The 23,455-nt window shown below is 57.0% G+C and overlaps 1 protein-coding gene across 4 annotated transcripts in view; it reads left to right on the top strand.

Moving 5' to 3' along the window:
• Positions 1-23,455, top strand: part of FRMPD3 (FERM and PDZ domain containing 3) — a 56,082-nt gene that overhangs the window by 8,562 nt on the left and 24,065 nt on the right. The window contains exons 2-8 of one of the 4 annotated variants that reach the window (XM_050310479.1): positions 19,314-19,476; positions 19,724-19,826; positions 20,195-20,240; positions 20,949-21,053; positions 22,075-22,182; positions 22,682-22,813; positions 23,252-23,371. In XM_050310479.1, the coding sequence (XP_050166436.1) occupies positions 19,326-19,476; positions 19,724-19,826; positions 20,195-20,240; positions 20,949-21,053; positions 22,075-22,182; positions 22,682-22,813; positions 23,252-23,371 (765 nt within the window). In that variant the 5' untranslated portion in view covers positions 19,314-19,325. Of the gene's footprint in view, positions 1-19,313; positions 19,477-19,681; positions 19,827-20,194; positions 20,241-20,948; positions 21,054-22,074; positions 22,183-22,681; positions 22,814-23,251; positions 23,372-23,455 lie in introns of those variants that run through there. The other 3 variants (XM_050310482.1, XM_050310481.1, XM_050310480.1) reach the window with 3 other exon arrangements.

Below are 23,455 nucleotides of genomic sequence, written 5' to 3'. Positions count from 1 at the left end.
GAGATAAGGACAAATTGGGTTTTTGCTGATCAAAAGCAAATCCAACACGTACATCATTGCAAGCAATTTCTGGCACAGCAGGAGTGCAGAGGCACCACGGGCAGATCTCTGTGGTGGAGAAGACCTGCCCGGGGGCGAGACAAGGATGGGAGAGGGCTGGGCAGCCAGGCAAGGGCTTGCAGGGTACCTGGGGGCAAGATCCATCTCTCCCTGGGTGTGGGAAGAAACTCCTGGAAATATCACTGGGGCTCTCAAATCCAGAGATGGATTTTGGGAGGCAACTGCTGTCATGGGCAGGCATTTCACCCTGAAAATGGAAAACACTCAGGTGACTTGGCATCTCTGCTGAGTGCTGGTTTGGATTGGGCTCTTACCTGCTGCCTGAGCCCCCAGCGTGGCCACCTTCACCAGGGCAGCAGCCGGAGGAGCCCCATGGCTGCTGGGCCAGCGATGCCACCAGACTGCATGTGGCACTGCCTGAGTGTGCCAGAGCTGCAGGAAGGCTGTTTGCAAACAGGCTGTGCTGGGAAGGTGCCCAAAGTGGGGCTGTGACCAGAGGAGGGAGGGCAGGGTCTTCCCACAGGACTGGGAGCACGAAGGGCTGCCTTGGAGCACAGGATCCCCCATGGCAGGACAGCCAGGACATCAGGAGCAGGTGAGCTTCATCTGCTGCAGTCCAGCCCAGCATCTCCTCTGGTGCTGCAGGGGGGACTTGGCAAAGTCTGGGTCCTCACCTGCCCTGGAGGAGATGCTTCAGTCCCTGTGACCAGCCAGTGCTGGCAGTGGGAGGGTGTCACTGGTGCTGCCCATGGAGACACTCTCTCTGGGGACTTGTTCCTGCCTCTGGCTGCAGGAGGGGATGCTGGGACCAGCACAGCAGTGCCTGTGCTATCATAAATCTGCCTGGCATCAATGCAGAGAGCATTCCCGCTGACTTATGGCTTCTGTGCTCCATGAGGATAGGAAATAGCGTGGCTGGCTCTGCTGGCATTTACTGCGTCATGAGCTGTCCTTCCTCCCTGTGCGACGTCAGTGAGGCACCCTGAGTGACTACAGCCAGGCAGGTGAGCCTGCCAAGGGCAGGGAGGGTGTGCTGCCAGCTCAGACCCATGGGAGGGTCTGTGGCTCCAGCAGCCTTGTGAGAACCAGAAGTATCAGATCAGGTGTTTGCTGTTGGACCCACCTTGCACTGGGGAAAATGTGGCAGCCTGGTGTGCAGTGGTGCCACCCCTGCTGTGCATCCTGATGGCCCTTGTCTCGTGTGTGTGTGACCCTCCATCCTTCCAAATCAGCACCTGGTCCTTCCAAAGCTGAAATGGCTCTCAGGGTCCTCTGCCACCACAGAGGATGGCACTCTGTTCTCAGCAGTGGGGTAGCCATTCTCACCCCTCTGGCTGTGGCACCAGCTGTGCACCCCACTCGAGGGCTTGGGGCTGCAAACTGACCCACTGTGGCAGTGGAGGAGGCAGAAAGAAGCCCAGAGCAGCTGAGCACAGCCAGGGCTGTGTAGCAGTGGGTTGCACATTGAGCCCTGCTGCTCTTGAGCCGGTAACATCAGGCCTTGGGAGCACCATTGCTTCCGTGCCAGGGAACATGTGCCGAGGCAGGACAGTCCCCACCTGTTGAAATGAGACTCATGGGCTCCCCTTGAGCCTTCCCCTAACCAACCTCGTGGCTGCTGCTGTCCCAGCCCATCCTGAGTATCCCACAGAGGTTTTTCCCTAAAGCCATGGTCCTGTTGCCTCTCTCCACACCTCAGCTCTATGCGAAGCCAACTCTGGAATTCCAACCCATCCCACAATAGTAGCAAGTGCCAGCCTGGGAGCGCTCCTGGGGGACTGGGGAGCAGTGGGATTGATTCCCTGCTCTGTTCTTGGCAACCCCTCAGCCTCTTCTCTGTCTGCACACTGGGTCTTGCTGGCCAAGCGCCTCCTGCTTCTGTGCCTCAGTTTCCTCTTGTAAGGAGAGTGATAGTAACATCTCTGAAGTGCTTTGGGAGGAAAGGTAAATGCCTCGTGCCATCTCCATCCCTGATGTGATGGTCAGTAGGCTGTGGTGGCCTCCTAAAGTCCCTGTGCCCAGGGAGGCCCCTCTCTGCCTCTGGGCACTTTAAATAGATGCGATGCAGCTCTGGGCTAAATGAATTTTCTCCACGGCTCTTTTCTTTCCTGCTCAGAATTCAGGGAGCATCATTTTGGTAACCAAGGTATTTGCATAATCTGTGTTTTGTGGTAATTGCTCCCTTTCAGAAGAGGTGCTTATCATCCCATCGGTTCTGGAGGAGCTTGTGCTGTCTTTGAGGCTGGGTGAGCAGGAGGTCCCCAAAGGGGGGTGACTGCCCTGTGGCCTGAGGGATGCTTCCCCCAGGGTGAGGAGGCTCAGGAGAGCCTTTTGACCATGGATTTCTGCACTATCAGTGATCTCCTGCTGCAGGTCCCTTCCTCCCCCCGTGCCTCAGTCTCCCCTTAGTCCCGAGGTCTCTGAGCTGGGGCAGAGGATGCCTCCGTGCAGTGGGACATGGGGTCTCCATCTCTGCAAGAGCCGCTTTCCCAGGGCTGCTCCCCCTCTCTCCCTGATGCCACGACATGGAAAAGCAGCCCCTGGGAATTGCTTTGCAGTGCTTCAGCAGCTGCACCAGCGCGGTGGAGCAGGGTGGGAGGCGTGGGGCTGTCATCCAGCCGCAGGAGACGTTGCTCTGCGGGGAGAGCCTGGCTGTGTGCCCTGTGCCCAGCCCCTGGGGGAGTGGGGGGTCCTGGGGGGCGAGTGGTAGCCAGTGCCTGGCGTGCCAGCGAGCCACCCTTGCCCGCCCGGCAGCGTGACTCACTCCTGAGTGGCAGCTCCCACTCGGCAGCGTTTCCAAGAGACGGAGGAGATGTCTCTGGTGGCAGTGGCTTGGGTGGGGAGCCCGGGACCCTGTCCTCGGGGCCTGGGTGGGCTGTGTGCTCCCTCCCTGCCAAGGAGAGCCGGGAAGCAGCTGGCTGGGGCAGGACCCCTGCAACACAGGGGGCAAACCAGGCAGCCTTCCTTGGAACAAAAAGCAGCAAAGCCTCGTCTTTCCCAGCGCTGCCAAAGGTTGGAAGGGCCATGAGGAGGACAGCTGGGTGCTGGCTGGGATGTGGCAGTGAGCAAGGGAAATGCCCAGCTCTGAGGGCTCAGCCATCCACAGTCCTGGAGAAGGAAGGGCAGGCAGCCAGCTCTCTGCAGGCTTGCAGGCTGGCTCTCAGGTTTGCTGCCATTCAGCCCGTTTTGGTACTGAATTGCTTCTGTGTCTTGCTCTTGCAAAGCCCACGTGTGCTGTCCACAGGTCCTGGGTGCTCGTGGGTCTGGGACAGGCAGCGATACAGGAACCAGCCTGGCCTGTGGAGCAAAGGTTAAACCATCCCTGTGCTCTCTGGCTGCAAGAGGAAAAACAGCATGACCTGTTCCTGCACTGGAGCAGCGTTCCCGCTGCCTGACTTGACTGCTGAGCAGGGGTTGAGGTTTCTTGCAGCACTGATCTCAGTGCGTGCCATCCCTTCTCTGGGTGGGAGCAGGACACTGTGTCTGTCCCTGGTCCCCTGCTCCCAGTGTGGCTCTGCCATGCAAACAAGACTCCTATTTTTTGCCTGCTCCATCCTCCATGCCTTGCTTCTGTGCTGCCATCAGCCAGAGAGCACAGGCTGCTCCTGCCCCAGCACAGACCATTTCTCCAGCTCTGTCAAGCCTCAATTTATCTGTATAAAATTTCATGCCATTTATCGTCTTAAAAGGCTGGCAGGTAATTCTGTAATCACCGTCCCTCCCATGGTGCTGGCCTCTCCTCTCTCCCTGCTAGTTGGATATCCTCTTCAGGATTTAATCCCCTGGGAGTTTACAGTTTGCAATCCTCAAGGAATAGCCTCTCTGGGAAGCCCTTAATTCCTTCCCAGTAGCAGAATGCCCGATTAACAACCCCATGTGGCTCCTCTCCTGCTCCTTTCCCTCTGGAAGGTCTATCAGGGGCTGGCTGCTTGGGGCTTGTGGGCTTGTGGTGCCTGTCCTCTCCCCAGGCAGTCCAGGGGCTTAACTGACCCTGGAGCACTGGGATGCTTCAGCAGTATTTGCCACGCCCTGCAGACCCCCTGTGGGTTCTCAGTGGCAGAGATCCATTCTTGTAGGACAGAAGGACACTTTGAAGCACTTCAGTGCTCGGTCAGTTTTTGTGCTTTGCCTTTTTTTTTCTCTCCTCCCTTTAATGGGAATTGTATTCCATGCATGGAGCAGCTGGCAATTCTTCCTCTGGCTGCTGCCACGTCACCTCTGAGTGACTCTCGTGAGACTCCTCTTTTCACTGGCTGTGCAGAGAACTCGAGCAGAAGAGCCTTGGGTTTGCTCCTGCTGCAACCCTACTGATTAGAGAGACATTTCTGAGATGGCATTCGATACCTGGCCCTGCCTGGGGTGGAGAGAAAAGACCTTGGGAGCTGCATCCCCACCCTGTTAGCTGTGGGTGTGCACGTGGTGGTCTGTACGATCACAGCCAGCACGGCACAGTGTGTGCCTCACTCGTGTAACAGCAATAGAACACTGATTTAATCTATTTTTATTTATTTAAAAAGGTGCTTTCCTCAGTCAGAATCCTCTAGTCACAGAGAGGACCCAGGCCCGAGCTGGGGAAGGGAAGAGAGTGTTCCCCAGAGACCGGGGAGCATCCTGGAGCTGGAGGTTCATCCAGGAAGGAGGAAGAGTTGTGAGAGGCTGGATTCTCTGGTCTCAGCTCCCATCCCTTGGCTCTGTAAAAGGAAGATGCTGGGTTTGCTTTGTCTCAGCTCTTCAGAGGAGATCTGTTTATGGCAGTGCCTTCCCTTGCTACCTGTTCAGGCAGGATAAGATCCAAGTTAGATTGTCTCTGCTGACGCTGGTACTAATGACTTGCCTGTGTTTACCTGCCCCTGGCAGTATTCTTGCAAATGAGGTGTCAGCAGGGATGCTGGCTGTTCCCGCCGCTGCATGTGGGTTTTACAGGACCAATAAAGCAAGGCTGGGGCGTGTGGCCAAGGGGAATCATGCTGGCATCCATCCAGAGAGCCAGTGGCACTCTGGGGAAGTTTGAGATGACAGTGTCTCATCACTCGCTTCTTTACCTGGCTCTTGTTCAGCAGAGGGTCCCTGTGGAAATGGCTTGAAGTCCAGGTGTGCTAACCACAGCTCCTGCAGGCTCCTCTGCTGAGGAGGCAGCAGCTTCTTACCCAAGCTCCAGCAGAGGCTGCTTTCCCAGGAATGGCCCTGCTTGGCATGAAGAGCAGAGGCCTGGTATCACACTTGTGGGTCTCACAACCCCTGTGTGATTTGGCTGCAGAGCCCTGCCCCTGCCTGTGAAGGAGCAGATAAGTCTCTGATCTCTCAGTCTTGCATAGTGTAAGCAATGTCTCCAGCTATAGCTCCGGTGGGACTGGGAAGCACATCTCAGTCACCAACACCACAGGCATTATTTGGAAACTGCCCCAAACCCTGAGCTTTGTGTTGTCTGTAGCCCTTTGACCACTCTGCAGCAGCAGCAGGGCTGATGGGGCTGTAAGAAGGTGAGCAGGGGCTTGGGAGCATCTCCTCTCTGTCCTGTAAATTTGTGGTACCACCGAAACAGTGCAGGGTAATCCATCCCCAGGGTGTGAACTGGCTCAGAGCCTTTCTGCCAGGAGATCTGCTCCTCCTTCCTCTGCCACAGGCACTGGAGCCAGGATTTTCAGAGGCTCGTGCTCAGAGGGTTTTGTCTCTCCTCCTTTTTAATTGCAACAAAGATAATTGGTTTTGTGGTTGAGCTGGGGAAGCCCATGAGCTCTCCTTCCTCCCCAGTACCCATGCAGCTCCTTGCCAGCAACCTGAGTGCTGAGAGGGTGCTGGAGCATCCCAGTGTAGGAGCTGAAAGCCCAACCTGTCTCTTCCCATTCCTCACCCTGGCAGCCCCAGCTTTCCCAAGTGGATGTCCATCCTAGCCCCAGCACAAAGCTTGTAGCTCCCATCTCCCAGTGACAAAGCTGCCAGCAGCCAGGAGTTATTAAGGACCAACTGGATCATCTGCTGAGAGCATTTAATTGTTGTTGTTGTCACCTTGATTACCTTCTTTATAGGCTAGCAGAAGGATTTTAATCTGGACACTGAAGCAGGAAATGGGGGAAGCTGTGTCTGGAGCTTGCCGAGGAGGCAGCAGGAGCTGGTGGCTCCTTGTCCACCTCTCTGGGAGGGGGTTTTGATGCTGTTGGCCAAAACAGGAGTGCCGGTTAGAGGCGTTCCTGGCCCAGTGCTGCAGGACTGCAGCTGCCTCTTGTGTTATCCACAACCCAGCTGGTGCCCAAGCAGCTTAACCCCGGCCTCGCAGCTGCCCAGAGCCAGGCACTGCCTCAAAGCGTCGATCTGAGCGGGCGGAGGAAGGGGAGGCGAACTCCTGAGGCCAACTTCAGCTCTCTCTCCCACTCCTTGTGACTGAGGGCAAAGTCATCTGATGTGTTGCCACCAGCGGCTATGAATTGTCATTCTCCAGAAGCGCCAAGGTGACAGCTGTGGAGACCACGGGCGGTGGTTTGGCGTGCAGATGAGGAGCGGTGTCGGTCCTGGCTCTGCGGTGCTGTCCGGATGGGAATGTGGTGCTATGGACAGGCAGGGTGGGTGAGGGAGCCACTGCTGCTGTGCCAGCTGTGCTGCCTCTCCCCTGAGGCTCCTCTAAGACTCCACCACTGCCTGGCAGAGGGTTCAACCCACCCCAAAACGGGTTTGCTCCAGTCGCCCTTGGTGAAGGCAAAGCAGTGGTGCTGTAGGCAGATCTGTTTGCTTCACGCTGCAGCAGCTCAAGGGCACAGATAGCATGTGGAAGGGAGGGGATGGCAGTGGGGAGTTGGGGCTGTGTCAGGGGACTTAGCCAGCCCCACCAGGCCTGGCATGGGGAGGTGTCTTGCCCCGTGCCAAGCTCTCCCTGCCACCACCAGCTGCCTTACTGGGGATGCATCTCCATCTCTCCCCCTGCCATACCCATAAACCCAGGCCCCCCGTGCCTGCCCTGCTCCTGGTGCTCGAGTGGCAGCCAGGTGGTTGTTTCAGCCTGATCCTACCAGTCTATCAAAGGCCATGGGTGTCCTGCTGCAGGAGAAGATACACAAGGAGCCAGGTGACAAAAGCAGTGGCCGTCACCCCCTGACCAGGGGACTGCCCGGAGAGGTCCCAGAGCGGAGGCAGCGCTCCCACATGGGGGCTGTGGGTGCCGTGGCACAGCCCCGTGGTGGTGGTGTGGGTTGCTGTGCAGTAAACGTGTCGCAGCTAATGCCATGTGACAGTTTGACACGTCCTCCTGGGACAGCTGGAGCTGACATGCCATCTCAGAGCTGTCACTCCCCGGCTCCCGCACCGCGGCGTTTATCGTAAACAGGGTAGCGCTTTCCCCGGGTGAAAGGGGAGGGAGGGAGAAGGGCTGGGGTTTATTTGTGTGTCCTCAGGAAGGTGATCAGCCCCATGTCAGTTGGCACGGGGCTGTATCGTCCAGAGAGGTGGAGCTGACTGCGGGGAGGGCAGAGAAGAGAGGGGCCCAAAGAAAGTGATGCCAAGCACCTCCCTTAAAAGATTCTGGCACGAGCCAAGCTTGCCTCCCACCCCAGCGTGGGGTTTTGCACCCAGCTGGGCAAGCAGTGGCACACGGTGCTCACAGTGCCTTGGCTGGGGAGCCAAGGGGATGGCTCAGGCTCCTTGGGGCTGGGGTAGCCACTGACCCCTTGGGGATGCTCACGTGGGGCTCGCCCAGAGAAGGCACTTGAGGAAACTCCTGCCCAGCCCCACATTTAACCCTGGAGCTGGATGTGGCATTTCACAAGTAAAATGCAGGAGCAGAGGGATATAATGCTGCCTTTCCCAGCCACCTGAGCTTGACCCAGGATGTCAGCAGTGTCCTGTACGGACCACTGTCCCCCTGTTGGGAACTTGGGGGCATGAGGTGTCCTCGCAGACCAGCCCTGGGAGATGCTTGCGATCCTGTACCTCCCATTTCTCTGCTCTGCCTGCTGCTTTTGATGCTTTTCAAGAACAGTGAGGCTCGGGGTGCTCAAACCTTTCCTCTCAGAGAGAAACAAAGGAGGGAACACGGAGGGTGAAGCAGAATTACCGGTGTGTCTGGAGGGGCAGGGAGCTGGAACAGGATGGGCTCTGACAGCTGCTTTCAGGAGGTCTGTGAGAGACCAAGCAACGTGTCAGCCACGCACGGCTTGTCCTGCACAGCATCAGCCTCCGCTTTGCCTGGCTGCCTTTGGCATGGTCAGCCTGTCCATGGACCAGGAGCTGCCTGGCTTTACCTGTGCTGGCTGTGGAAAGCATTTGGGGTGGGTGCTGGGGTGGCTGCTCCTCTGTGGGACAGTGGCTGAGCAATGGGGACGTGCCAGTCCTGGCAGTGGGGATGGGAAGCAGCATGTGTTTCCAGGCTGAGTCATGCTGAGGATTGTGTCTTGTTCCTTGTTAGGAGTCCAGTTAGAATATTCATTCACTTGGCAGAAATCAGCTCATCCTCCATCTCTCCCTGCCCGTGTGTCTGTCCATCCATCCCCCTCCCCCCAGCCTCCTTCACGTCACAGCAGAGTAGCATCTGTAAGGGATAAAAAAAAACCAAATTAAATCTCTACCTGAAAGATTTGGGTTGTTCTGCAGGGCTGTAGGGTCAGGACAGCGCACGCTGTGCTTGCTATGCAGAGCACAGAGCCCGTGTGCTGGACAAGCAGGTACTTATTCAGCTGCAGCTGCCAGGCTTGACTTTGCACTGGGGTGGGGACTTGCCTCCATGGGAGGGGGGAGATGTTGTCACCAGGTCCAGAAGGGATGGCAGGCAAAAGGGGAGATCGAGACACGCTGAGCTCCTGTGTGGGACTTGCTGTCCCCAACCTGTGGAGGGGACAGGGCACCTGCACTGCTCTGTCCCCCCCCTCACTGAGCTGTCTTTGCTCAGCTGCTCTCTGTCTAGGTTATTTTAGCTTTGATTCAGCTCTGAAATTGCCTTGGCTGAAGCTCTGTCTCTATTGTTTTCAGTCTGCAGAAGCATCATTGAACGTGTCAAAAAGATAAATTGGAGAGAAGGAAAGGAAAAAAAAAAAAAAAAGAAAGAGTGCAGTGCAGTTGGTGGGGAGAGCCATGCTGGTTGTGGTCTCCCAGACCAGCTGGCTGCTCCCCTTCCAGAGGCAGCTCCCTCCCTGCAGCCCTGTCCCCTTCCAGACATCCTCCTTACCTTCTGCAGGAGGGCTTTTCCCCCACGGCAAAGCTCATTTAGGCTTAGTGTGAGCCCTGGTCCAGGAGCACGGGCTCCAAGACCTGCTCTCTGTCTCTGCCCTGGCTGTGGGTGGTGAGCTGGTCCCTGCAGATCAGCCTGGACACCGTAGCAGGGCTCTGGAATGAACAAAGAAGAGATAGGAGGGAGTGAGACAAACCCAAGCAGGATGGACAGCAAGAGGGGCCCTGTGTCTGGAGAGGGGCTCAGAGCACACCTGTGTGTGTCTCCCAGAGCACACCTGTGTGTGTCTCCCAGGCTTTCACTCACCGAGGGGCTTGTGCACATCTCGGGGCACAGCGCCCCAAAACACCTGGTCCGTGGTCCATGGAGCTGGGGGAGGTCTGTGCTGCACAGATTTGCATGGGTTGGCTTGGGCTCTCCTAGGAGTTCAGGGGACCCCTGTTCCAACGGTTTGAAGAGGGCTCAGGCATCCCTGGAAGGATCAGGCCTGAGGGATGAGGTTTGGGGTTTACCTGTCCATTTAGGGTGTCAGTTGGTGCTGTCCAAGGGCTCCTGGAGCCGGTGCTGGAGCTGTGGCATTGAACAGCAAGGTGCAGGTTGCTGTGTAAAACCTTCACCGTTGTTAATTGCCTCTGGGAGGGAGGAGGAGGCACTGGCCCTCACCAGTTTGGCTCCTGAAAAAGGTGCTGGCAGTGAGTTATGGGAGGTTACAGAAGTGGTTGTTGCTGCTGCTGAGGACACTGGGGCAAATGAATAGCCTGTTAAATAAAATGTCAGCCAGAAAGGGACGAGAACTGGCATTGCTTTTTCCACTTGCACTTAACAAAATGGATTTCCTTGTGCGTGGTTTATTTGCATATTCCAAATAGGCCATGGTGGAGGGGCTCTCCTGCTGAACCCACTGACACCAAGGGCTAAATTGTGTAAATTCCGTTATCCAAATGCTCCTCTCAGTGACTGGAATGATGTAAGGACATAATCCACTGCCACAGGAGATGGGTTTTCAGAGCCTAAGCCCCTTTGTTTCTGCAAACGATGTCACCTCGAACGTGAGAAAGGGAGCTGAGGATTGCCATCAGGCTCCAAGCTGCATCCCATGCCAGGGCAGGTGAAACCATTCCCTGTCCCAGTTGCCTTTCACACCTCAAATGAGTAAGATCAATCTGTGTGAAAACTTCAGGAGGCAGATACTGAGTGGGTTCCATTAGAGAAAGCTGGTTTCAAATGGAGACCGATTTGCATGGGCTGATCGAGCTCATTACTACAGCAGAAACTCAGGGAATCATCAGATCCTTATGCAGCAGGAGTGCTGAGGTCTGCTGCTACGAAGCTTGGTGTGTAAATGTTTGCCAGTGTTGCTGTGCCTTCAGCAGCAGCCACAGCAGCATCTCCACGCAGGACGTGCTGGCTCCGGCTGAGGTGGTCACTGCTGGTACCACCAGCAGCCTGAGCTGTCCTTCCCCCTCTTCTGACAGTGTGTCCATGCTTCCCACAGGGACCCCAGGTGCCTGTGTCCCGTGGGGGACCATCTGTGTGTGCATCCCGAGGGGACCTTGGGGGTGGGTGTGTGTCAGATCGTGGTGCCGCAGGAGCAGCTCTGTGATGAGCCCGTGTCCCTTTCCAACTGGAAGATGGCAGGTCTAGATTAGACACTAGGAAACAATTCTTTACTGTGAGGGTGGTGAAGCACTGGCAAGGGTTGCCCAGAGGAGCCTTGGCTGCCCCATCCCTGGAGGTGTTCAAGGCCAGGCTGGGTGGAGCTCTGAGGAGCCTGTTCCAGTGGAAGGTGTTCCCTGCCCATGGCAGGGGGATTGGAACGGGATGATCTTTGAGGTCCCTTCCAGCCCAGGCCATTCTGTGATTCTGTGACTATTCCTGCAGATAAACACCTTCAGGAGCCCTGTGGGCGAAGAGGCTGGTGAGATGCACGTCTCCTGTCAACAAACAGGTGCTGTCTTCTGAGGCTGCTGCTTCGGTACAACGTTAGTACACACACGTGTAGGAAACAGAGTAAGCGTGGGCAGGTGTGCCTCTAAATATAGACCTGGCTACCTGGGAAGCAACGCTGTGCTCACGAGCCCACTCACTACTGCTTGCAGAGTCCCCTCCTCACCCTGCACCCCCCCTGGGCACGCTGGCACAGGCAGCAGAGCTGGGAGCTGATTAGGAAGGGATTATAAAGTATGAACTAAGACTCTCCGCTAGAAATGCCGGCAGCCCCAGGCTGAAAGCATCACACTCAAAGACTCCCCTGCTCCTGTGCATTTTCTTTGTTTAATGTTTTTGCCTTTATCTGTCATCAGCTCAGGAGCTGTACTGAGCCTTGGAGCACGGAGAGGGGTCCTGGAAAATGCAAGGGTGGAGGGGGACCCGGTGAGGTTGTTTGTCACCTTCTATAAGCAAGTTCCTGTGTAGCTCAGTAGAGGCTGGTGACAGCATTGGGGGCTTGGTGGGACAGTCCCTGCTGCCACGGAGAAAGCTTGTGGGCCAGCTCTGTCCTGGCTTGGGGAACCGTCTCACCAATGCTGTGCTGCCAGAAATGGTCCAGCATTTGCCACCTCTGTGTCAGGGTGAGCTCTCCCCCCGGCCGGGCTGGCAGGGCAGGGCTGTGGATTGCTGGAGCTGCTGGATGAGCTCACTGAGCCCAGCGCGGTTCCCTCTGCACCCGGGGGCTGTCACGAAGCCGGCTGGGCTGGGGATGTTGTTATCACTCCTGCTGTCCTGCCTCCTGCTTCAGCATCCCTTCCCCCAGGCCCCTTCCCCGCCCTGCTCTGTGCTGTGCTGGTGGAGATAGTCCAAGCCATCGGCTGAGGAAATTGCTCTCTGTAAATCCAGAGTGAAAGTCCTGGGATTCCTGAAGGCCCAAAGGAAAGTGCTTGATTGGATTTTCAAGCTTCTTTGCCAGCTGTGGGAGAGGGGAGCTGACAGCCTCCCTGAATCTTCCTTGCTGCTGCCTGGGAGGGGATGCAGGCTGTGCCCTCTTGCTAATGGAATGTAAAGGATGTGTAAATCTCCCCTCTTATTTAACTCCTCTCTGAATTTTATATGCAGCCATAAATTTCTCCTCCTGAAAATCCTTTGGAGCAAGGTGGGCCTCGTGTGCCCAGGCAGGTGTGGGGGGAGCTCCTGCTGCCTCACTGCCAGAGAGGGGCTGCCATGCTGTGCCATGAGCCTGTCCCCGAGGAACATGAGGCTCTGGGGACATGCTGTGTGCACTTGGGGTCTCTTGCAGGAAAGGCTCAGTTGGGGTTCAAGCTGCCTGTGCCAACAGGAGAGGGGCAGGAGCACCTGGGGCTGGCACCCATCGCCTGGTGTGAGCCCCCTGCTCCCCATGGGGTGTTTGTGTCCAGCACCACCAGAAAGCAAAGTTAATACAACACAGTTGAAACTGGGGAAGGCAGGAGCTGAAAGGTGCAATCAGCAGCAGTTTCAGAAGTGGCAGAGGGTGGCCAGGCTGTGGTGGGGAGCTGGTATCACTCCTAGCCCCCCATCATGCAGCTGATGTGTCACACAAATAAGGGAGAAAAGTGCTGCAAATGTTATTCTGTTGCTCCTTATCTCTGATTAATCCTCTTACGTGTTCCTCTCCTTTTAGCCCAGTGTTCACTGTCTGTTTAATGTATTCCTATAGTCCTGGCAGAGATAAAATTCCCTCTGAATCTGTAACGTCTTCCCCAGCCCTGCCCTGGCTGGGCAAGGGGGGCTCCTGCCCACTGACACCGGAGCACCACGGAGGAGAGGACCCAGGGAACGTGACCCTGGACACCTCAGCAGATGGCAGTAGAGAAGGGGCTGGAGACCACTTTCTCCCAGGCCCTGGATTAGTGCTCAGCTGCTTAGGCATCCCCAAATGGAAAGAAAAATACCCTAAAAATTTGTCCCGTAGTGTGGCTTTGCAGCCCATGCCCAGGGCACGTGCTCAGTGCACTAGAGAGACGAGCTTTCCTCTCCACATCCCTCTCTCACTGCAGGCAGATTGGTTGGAGCCCTGTGAGGGGGGCCCTGCCTGTCTCAAGTCCCTCTCCTCTGGCCCAGGCTCTCCAGCTCTGCTCAGTTTTGCCAGCAGCCCCGGGGCAGTGGCTCCTCCACCTGCAGCTGAGCGAGGCAGGAGCAGGACGAGCCTTCTGGGCCTGACCCCGTTGCTAAAAGATTTTGCTTTGATCCTCTTCTCGGCAAGGTGCCTCTCCAGCTGGGGAGAGCAAAAACCCCTTAAACAGCCAGAAATCAGAGGGAATATTGGAGGAGAACATTTTTTGCCTGGGTGAGAGCCCCTGGTAAGAACATTTTGCGTTGAGAGCAGAACGGTGTTTGTAACGGGATGGAAACCTGCACGAATAAGGGAACCCACTGCCTTTGGGGGGCATTCAGACATTGCACAGCACCCCAGCCTGTCTCCAGTTTGTGTGAACGTGGCCAGGCTGTGCATGTGGACAAGCTGGAGGTTGTCATTATCTCACACTCAGCATCCTTCACTCCCACAGGTACCTCATGCCCTGTGGCACCGCTGCTGAGTGCCTGCCCTGGAGCCTGAGAGCCTCCTGAAGGCAGCCATGGGCACCTTTGGGTGTGTGCACCCCAGGCAGCCCACACAGGGGAATATGTGCCCCATCACTGTGCCAGCAGGGTGGGCTCAGGTCCTCTCTCCTCCTGAGTATTGAGGGAGACACCTCATTCCAGTCAGACTCTTCTTGGTGTAAATCCTCCCAGGATTTGGCAAGCTATAGCATGGGAACTGTGGAGGCTTCTGGCTCTAGAAATTGCTTTTCAAACCCAGTTGAATTTACAGCCTCCCCAGCATCCTGCAGCAGTGAGCTCCTGGGATTAATTGGCTCTTGGGTGGTGAAGTCCTGCCTTTTCCATGTGTCAAACCTCTTTCCACAGGTACCCTCCAGTTCTCATGCACTGCCAGCTCCCTGACGACTATCAGGCTGGATTTAGGTGCCCCATCACAGTCCCTCTTCTCCTTTCTAACCTGGAGAACCCAAGTCTTAGGCAAGACAATGTTTGTGACTGTTTGCCTGTGGAAGGTGAGATACAGGCTGAGCTTTGATTCTCGGTGGTGCATCTGATCGTGTCTCACAGGGCTTGTTTCAGGACAGTCTCTCCCCGTGCAGAAGCTGCTTCTTTTGTTGACCTGAGCGTGTCTGGAGGTTGGGGTGCAGGGTCTTTGCTAGCCATGGCCAGGCTGTATTATCTGTAATAAGCACTGTGAGGATGGCCCCTCTCGCCCCCTGAGCACCAGGTCGAGCTGGCTCCACTCCCAGCCAGGGAGGACTAAACTCATCTCTGCCACCCCCAGGGTATCCCAGGTGCTGGGGTTTCCAGCTAGCCCCCGTTCCTCCTGGCCACTCTGCCTGTGTTCGGCTGAAATGCCAGGACCCTTTAAACGATGCGGGCTGAGCAGAAGCTGCAGCTGCTGCCCAGAGCCAGGCTGCGGCTGCTGCTCCGTTATTTACAGCTGCCTTTGGCCACTCACGAGCTTCTCCAGCAGCTCAGCCCTGGCAGTGCTGGGGGACGCTGGTCACCGTCTGCTTGTCCCTGTGCTGAGAGCCAGGGCTGTTTGTGCCCTCGGACGGGTGCCATCTGGTACCCGACTGTTGTGCCAGCAGCGTACCTGGCTCACCCTCCAGCTCAGGACAGAGCCAGCACCCGTGGTAAAGCTAAAATCCTTCTGAGCAGCTCTGCTGATTTTAAATTGATCCCCAATATTGACAGCAAATCCAAGCTGGGGCACAGGGGGGTAAAGTCGTGGGCCATATGGCAGAGCGGTCACAGCCTGCGGTTCTGCAGGCTGGGGCCATGAAGGACTTCAGCCGTGAAGGCCTGGGTCATTCTGCTGCCTTTAATGTTGGTCTGAGCCAGGCTGGCACCCCTCAGCCCAGCCCTCCTCGCTCCAGTCAGCTGTTAAACAGTGCCAGAGCAGGGGCAGCATTACTGGGCTGCCAGGCTCTGTGTGCACTGAGAGTCAGCGGCTTCGCAGCGCTCTGGAAGTACAGCATCTGTTTGCCCTTGCTGGGAGTGTCTGACACGTTAACATGGGCCAAGTGGCATCTTCCAAGGTGACCAGATGCCTGCTAGGTGCAGATACAGGGCTGATGGAGCAGGGATGCATGTTATGATGGGTCCTGTGCCAGCCAGCTTTGCCCACTCTGCTTTTGCCCCTGCCGTTGGTCCCCACACGCCCTGGCAGCCCCACGGGCTCCATCTGAGATGGAGACCAGGCTACGAGGCTGGAGCTGCCATATGTTCCACATAAAAACACTTCTTGGCCCACTCCCCAGCATTTCCTGCCGCTGCCACACGTGCTCAAGATCCCACATGCCTCGCAAGCCGTTCACCAACTGCAGCCTGGCAGATGGAGGAGCCAGGCATGGTTTTGCAGCAGGAGAGACAGGAATCCACGGGCTCTGTTTGTTCTTGGGTTGTTCACGGCAGCAGAGGAAGGGGGAGGAGGAGAGCTGGCACCCACCCCTGCAAACTGCCCCTCTGCAGAAGGAGCAGGACGTTCCATACCCACTCCCCATCCTGGAGCTCAGCCCTAAGCCCTTCTTGGGCTGCAGGAAGTGTTTTCACCTGGTGCCATCCTGGTTAAAGGCAGTCGGAAATGAGTGAATGGGTAGATGGAGACCATCGTTCCTCATGGGCAGGTGGTACTGGTTTGTTTTGGTGGCAGATGGCCAGTCAGCACTAACAGCAAAGGGAGAAAACCAGTTCTGAGGAAACAGGAATTTATTGCAGTAGGAAATTAAAAATGAGCACGTCAGCTTTTGGAGTAACTCCCGCTCTGCCTTTTTCTGTCTGAGGGGGATGAGGATCTGGGTTCAGCCGTGCTCTGTGGCGTGGAGGTCTGAAGATGCTCAGGAAGCTGAAGGCACATCCCTTGGTGGTGTGTGATGATGGGGAGTGTCTGGACAGAGCTGACGTCTCTCTTACCTTGTGTGGCAGAGCGTGACCAGATTGGTGTCTGAGCTCTGAGCACAGAAGATGAGTGTCCAAGCCCCAGGAGAGGGATGTCTTCATGCCATGCCAGTCGAGACACCGTGAAGAGCCAGGGGCATGTCTGTGGTGGGCTCCTGCTGCTGACAGACACAGGGGGCTTTCTCCTGGGGAGTCCTTTTATTTTGTGCTGAGCTGTTTCTTGGTGGCATTGTGCAAGGGCACGAGGGCTGCAGTGCAGCCTCTTGGGCTAAGGGTGGGCAGCAAGCAGGCAAGGACACAGGCAGGGTGGAGGAATGGACATGAATAACCATCTGCTCCCTGCGGTGGGACAGGGGCAGTGCTGGTCTGTGCCCCCCGAGGGGGTGGCAGGTGTTTTCCAAACAGTGTGGCCCCTGGGGTGTGGCCAATTAGCAGTGCTAGGGACGGAGTTACCTGCTGCTGCTGGTGGTTTTCTCTGACCTCTTGCTCTGGTCCAGGGTGAGCTCACGTTGTGCCCCCAGCCCAGCGTGGGAGAGCTGCTGCAGGAAGGAAGTTCAGAGGCACAGCCTGCAGAAGGCATGTTGTACCTGCTGCTGAGCACATTACTGCTTCTCCAGGAGTGGATAAGTCCTGCTTACGAGGACACTCGTCCTCTTTTATTTAATTTCCTGGTAATGCTTCTGCAGCGTCAAAGTCTTATCAGGAGAGGAGCAGCTTAAGAGCCTGGTAAAGGACTTTTTATTGTCGGTATCCATCTCTTTATTCCCCTCTTCCCTTTGACGCTGGATGGCAGACTGGTTGTGGCTGAAATGAGGTGTGCTTTCTTTTCCTTTTGTCTGTTTAAGCTGCAGAGATTTCCTGGCTAACCTTTTCTGATGGCAATTCGGCTGCCTGAGAGGCCGCTGTCCCTGGTCTCTGGGTGGCCCTCGGTGGTGGCTCAGCTGCGGGTTCCCTGGGGAGGAGTGAGGGTGAGACCGACCCCCAGATTGCACACAAAAGGACAGATCTGGGGGCACAACAGCTCTGAGTGGGCAGCTCTGGTCTGCAGCTTGTCATCCGCTTTGCTGTGACCTGGTGAGCAAACCCCTGCCTCTGTTTCCCCAGAGCAGTCCTGCTGAGCTCAGCCACTTCTCTGAGGCATCCCAGTGCTCTGAGCCCTGCTGCTCATCCTCGTGTCCGTGAGCTCCAGGGGCTTGTGGATGTGGGGGCTGGAATTGCAGTGCAGGGAGGATGAAAGCAGGAGTGTTCCCTGGGAAGCCAGCAGCTCAGGGACTGCTGTCTAGTGGCAGCCAGCTCCATCTCTGCACATTCCAGGTGTTCCTCCCGGCCATGCCAGGCCTGTGGAGATGCAGTGCTACATTCAGTCCCCCTTTCAGCTGCACACAATGGCTTTGGATAACGTTTGTTTGAGAAAATTGGTTGAATTGTGTGATTTTTTTTTTTTTGGTAGTTGTTACTGTTATTCTTTTAAATGCTCATGGGAGTAGCAGAGCAGTTAATGAGGCAGCACAGAGACAGTCACAAGGGAGAGGGTCTACTCTGTACTTCCCCACAGCTGCACTCTCCTGGTGATGCAGCTGGCTCTGCTCCTGCTGGGGCTGCTGATGGGTCCCCTGCCCCAGGAGATGCCCACACCCTTCTTCTCCTAAGCAGTTCCCTTCCCCAGGTCTCACTGTTTTGCTTCACCAGCCATGGAACTGCACGAGGGAGGGGAAAGTCATGGGTATATGTCCATCTGGGCACTGGGAATGGGTCACTGTGGACCTGGCTGTGGTGACACCCCATCACCACAGAGCACAGCTCACCCATGGCCACCGCTGTATCCCTGACCCTGGGCAGAGGCACCTGGTGCTCAGAGCTCTCCTTGGCTCCCATGGGACACATGGCAGCAGGGCCAGGGCCAGGCTCTGCTCCCTTACAGGATTTTGGGTAGGTCACTGTCATAGGTTTGAAAAAAGATGTTGGAATTTTTTCCCAGTGTCATCATCCCCCACCACCCCGTTTCTTCTTAATTTCAAAGTTGTAATCTTGTTAAACTAAGACATTCACTGGGGGGATCAGGCTGGGCACAGGGCTGTCTTTGCTGGCAGTGATGTGCTCAAGCCCAAAGCTCTGGTGTGGAGATGCCAGAAGCTCCCGTCCCCTTCCAGCCCCTCGTGCCGTCCCCCTTGGCTCTGCATTGGAGCCAACACGTGGCGCTAGGAGCGGGTGGGGGGGTGTCAGAAATACAGGCAAGATAGCATGAGATGGATGATGCATCAAATTCTAAACTGATAAGAGGTGGAACAACTGGAGCGTTGTCAAGAGGCCAGGAAGGATCTTTTTGAAATAGACTAAATAGTCTGGACGGGAACAGGCAATGAGCGGCACAGAAACAGCGGCGCGTTCGTCACTTTGTTTTTCTGGCTGTGGCTGTGCCTGTTGCCATCTGTGCTGTGCTCTGTGGCCATCCCAATGGGGCTGGGATTGCTCCCTCATGGCAGGCTCACAGCCCTGCTGAGCAGCCTGGAGCCAGGGCTGGCATTGCTCCGAGATGCCAAGGGCAGGTTTGGCGTGACCTTGCTCTGGGATGGGTGCTCAGGTTGTCGGTGCTTCGAGGAGTCCCTGGGCTGGCGGTGGAGACTGGGTTGAAGTGCCGTGGCTGAGCCTGCCTTAATCCCAGTTTTTAGACTGGCTGAACTTCTTTCCACTTGTCTCTAATATTGCAGAGCCGTGTTATACAGCATGAAAAAGCCAGCACTTGAGTTTGCTCTTGAACCTCTGCAGAGCGGCAGAGCCAGCCCTCTTGTTGCGCCAGGGCCACTGTCTCCTCTGAGCCTCACAGCAGTGCCATCCCTCAGGGAATGTCCAGAGCCACACCACCAGTAGTTTATCCCACACAGGTCTTCCATCTAATGAAGTGAAATGCTGAAGCAGGGGTTAGACAGTGAGATGCTGGGAGCAGATGGTATGGTTTACCCTTGGAGGACATCTCCACGAACGTCCCCGTGCCCGCGCTGCTGGCGCTGTGGCAAGGACAGGCACTGAGCAGTGCCACTCTGCAGGGGAGGGCTGTGGATGTCCCAGGAAGCTGCTGGGACTGGTGGTGCTGGCAGGGGCTGCCCTGCAGGTGGCAGGGGGCTCGTTGGGAGCGGGGAGGGCCGCTGTGGTGGGGTGTGTGACAGCCTGTCCCTCCGCCCCGCAGCGCAGCCATGTGATGCCGGAGGAGCGCGGTGGCGATGATATGGAATGTGGGCAGCTGCCTTCGGACACGCTCCGACAGGTGACGGTCCAGCGCCACCCCCTCTACGGATTCGGCTTCGTGGCTGGCAGCGAGAGGCCGGTGGTGGTGCGGTCGGTGGCAGCAGGTAGGCAGGGGGTGGGGGTGGTCCCCGGACACGGCCGAGGCGTGCCAGGAAGCACAGCGGCACCTTTCCCTGGCGGGACCCCTCCCTGGGCTCCTGTCCTCTCCTGTCCCCTGCTGTGGGCTTGCAGGGTGTGCTCCACAGCCACATACAGGGGCAAATGCTTTGGGGATGCTTGGGACCCTCCTACTTCCCCTCCACCCCGCAGCTCCAGGATGCCTGGGTTGGCCCTGACCCTCTCTCCTGGCAGGCGGCCCCTCTGAGGATAAACTCCTGCCAGGAGACCAGATCTTGGCCATCAACGATGAGGATGTGAGTGAAGCCCCCAGAGAGAGATTCATCGAGCTTGTCAGGTGAGGACAACACTTGTCCCTCATCACCTCCGGGGAGGGGGCTCATGCCAGTCTGCTGCGCCCCTGCCAAAGCCTTGGGGTGTTGATGCACACCAGTGTCACGGATGGTCACTGCTGGGGTGGGGAAGCCTCAGCCTGAGCAGGGGTAGTGCCTTGGAGCAAGTGCCATACCTATTCCCAGCTGGCCAAGGAGTGGGCAGCACTGGGAAAGCATCCACAGCCATATTGTCAAGCACCCCAAGGAACCCACAAAGGTCCTGGCTGCCACTGGGCTGGGAAGGGTGGGATGTACTCTCAATAGCCAAATGCACATGTTGAGGTCATCACCATAAGGTCCCATCCACCTTCATTTCTCCTTTCTGTCACAGGAAGGCCAAGGACTTCATCATCCTCACGGTCCTGCACACCCACCAGGTGAGACAGGCGAGGCCATGGCCACCTCCAGGGGAGCCAGGAGAGGGGTTAAAAGCCCTTTTGGAGACTGAGGTGGGGTCCCTGGAGACTCCAGGACACCACTCAGGCAGCTCACCTGACTTGTTGGACCCCACCACCCCAAGGCTCTTCCAAGCTGTGGGGTCTGAGAGCTGCCGCAGTCCCTTGGGGTCAGCGTGGGCATGCAGCCATCTCCCTGTCCTTGTCACTGCCTCCTCGCAGGAGGGAGGGAGGAAAATCCACCCATAGCCAGGGTCCCACCTTCTCCCATCTCCCTGTGGCTGCAGACTCACATCCAAGGGGTTTGTCTCTCCCATCCAAACCAGTGCTGGTGCTTCCAAGCAAGATCTGGCTGGCATCTGCCGGAGTTCAGCCTGCACAAGGGGTGCTGGACACGTGAGCTCTCTGGGGGTGCAGCCTCCCTGTCGTGCTGAGGCTGCTGTTGTGACTTGAGGGGCTGCTGCTCATCGTTCTGGCCCTGCCTGCAGCACCATAAAACCACAACAAAGGGAACTTGCTTTCCACTCCCCATTTCATGGTTTGCTGCCCACTCCCCATCATCACGTTGGCTTCAGAGGGGCTTCCTCTGGGCTGCATGTCTGGCTTTCCCCACACCTCGGTTCCAAAGGCAGGCAGAGGTGCCACAACTCCAAAGGCAGGAAGGGGATTTACCCAGTGCTCTCTTTCCAGTCTCCCAAATCTGCTTTCATCAGCGCAGCCAAGAAGGCGAAGCTCAGGTCCAACCCGGCCAAAGTCCGATTTTCAGAGCAGGTGACAGTCGGCGAGACAGACCCAGTAAGTCCTGCCCTGCCTTCCTCTGTGTGTAACCCCCCTTGAGGTGTCCCCAGGGCTGTGGGTGTGAGGTGTCTGGGGGCACAGGGCTCCTCTCCCAGTTTGGGCTCTGCCATCTGGCCTGGGGAGCCCCACAGGGAAGATGCCTTTGGGCACAATCAACATGTTGGGTCAGTGCTGGGGGGACAACCCCTATTGCTCTGTGGGATGGAGCCCCAAAAATTTGCCTTAGAAACCTGTTTCCCATCTGAGTCTCCATGGGCACCCAAGGGAGGCATCCAGGCAGTGCCAGTGCCTGCCCTAAGGAAGGTCTGTGGCTTCCAACCTGATGCCAGAAGTTTCACAGGACTGCCTGTGTATGGGGCAGGGTCTCAAGGGCATTGATGCATGGCCATGGAGGCTGCAGTGTTCCAGCCCAGTGCCTTTATCTCTTCATCAGAAAGGTTTTATTAATGAGCATGCAAAAAAAAAATAGCCCCAAAGTAAAACTGGGAAAAAAAAACCCTTTAAAGTGCTTCTAGCAAATTCTATTTTTAAGCAAAATCAATTAGGTAATTATCTGATTGAAATGCTTCTCGCTAAATAAAACCAGCCTTCTCCCAACTTCCTGCAGAGGGGATGGGCAGGGTTGAGGGGGGCTAGGCTTGGGGTAAGGGTCAGGAGAGGGGGACAGGCTCTGAGCCACCCTGGCCATTGCCAGGGGAGCAGGACAGGCTGCCAGGCATGGGCACTGGCATGTGCTGGACAGAGCAGGATGCTCAGTTCCCAGTGCAGCTGTTGGGAGCTGGCTGGGTGAATCTGTCAGGCGGCTCCAAATTTCTTCAGCTCTGCTCTTCTCAACAGCTCAGCAGAGCGCTGGCTTTCCAGGGGAAATGTGCCTCTTAGTGCAAGAGCCCAGAGCAGTGGAGGATGCCACGATCGCTCCATCACTGACACTCACTTCTCTCTCTCCATCTTCCCTCTGCCTCTCCATGCCCTCCCCCCCATCCTCCTCGCCTCCCCCTTTGCCGGCCCCACATGCCAGGACATGTTGAAGAAAGAAGCTCTCCTCCTCATTCCCAACGTGCTGAAGGTTTTCCTGGAGAACGGGCAGATCAAATCCTTCACGTTCGACGGCCGAACCACTGTGAAGGTGAGCCCCTCCGCTCCCCCCCGCGGCACCGCCGCGCTTCTCTCCTCCCACCTGCCCAGTTCCATTTTTCCTCGTCTCCTGCTTCCGTGCCCCAGCGCTGCAGCAGCGCTTGGCTGGCTGGGAGCTGCTCTGGCGTGATGGATAGCCCGTCTGCCTCCCCAGGCGACACGCTTTGCAGCTGGCAGGGATGGGATCGTGCTCTCTTTCTCCCTCTCCTGACTTTCCGCCTTGCCGTGAGCCTGCTCTCCAGCCAGGGTGGATGCTCCTGCGAGTCCCCCTGCCAGCTCCCTGCAGACCCCTTCAGCACCACCACAGTGTTACCCGAGGTGCTGGGGATCTGGCCACTGGTCACCTCCTGCTGCAGGGTCACTGCCGAGCCTCATCCTTCACCAGCATGGCCCCCGTTGCCAGGGAGGGACTGGGCTCTCACTGGGGTGCCAGCTCCCAGCCTGGGACGCAGCCAGTGCCTCGCACCCAGGGATGCCCGTGGTGTTTGCAGGACGTGATGGTGACGTTGCAGGACCGCCTGTCGCTGAGGCACATCGAGCACTTTGCCCTGGTCCTGGAGTATTCCAGCCCGGAGCAGAGCCACCGCTTCCTGCTGCTCCAGGACAAGCAGCCACTGGCCCACGTAAGATGCTGGGTGTGGGAGGGTGTTGGGATGGCCCTGGGCAGGGGCCGGGGCACAGAGAGGGAGACAGTCAGGGTTTTACCCATCCCACACTGACAGCACCATGGAGGTGCTCTGTATTCCAGCCGGGGGAGCCGCAGACAGCACTCATGAACATCCTTGACCTGCCCAGGAGAGCCAGGAAACTGGCACTGCACAGGGCCAGGGATAAAATGGGGATCATGGAGGAAGTGTTAGCCTGAGTGGCATAAACCCCTGCAGCACCAGGCAAAGCTGTCACACCAAGGAAGGCTGGGCTGTTCTCGGGATGAAAGGATGAGGTGGTGCACGGAGAAGAGAAATGGGGTACCACCCCAAAAGAGAGGAGAGGGGGGTCTCCTGCCCTACAGGCAAATATACAGCTCCTGGGCTCACTGCTGCCCTCTGCTCCTGCCACAGGTTGTGCAGAGGACACACTACCATGGCATGAGATGCCTCTTCCGTGTGAGCTTCTTCCCCAAGGACCCGGTGGAGCTGCTGCGCCGGGATCCTGCAGCGTTCGAGTACCTGTACATCCAGGTAGGGGACTGGGAGCTGATGGCCCAGACATCTGCTGAGCTGGGGCTGTAGAGGCATCTCTCAGGTGGCACGTGCCTGTCCCTG

This window comes from Myiozetetes cayanensis, unplaced genomic scaffold (genome assembly GCF_022539395.1).
Source record: "Myiozetetes cayanensis isolate MyiCay16 unplaced genomic scaffold, myiCay2020 scf15, whole genome shotgun sequence".
In the NCBI taxonomy this organism is placed as follows: domain Eukaryota; kingdom Metazoa; phylum Chordata; class Aves; order Passeriformes; family Tyrannidae; genus Myiozetetes; species Myiozetetes cayanensis.
Note: the sequence above shows the minus strand (reverse complement) of the source record. Positions and strands in the feature narration are given on the sequence as shown.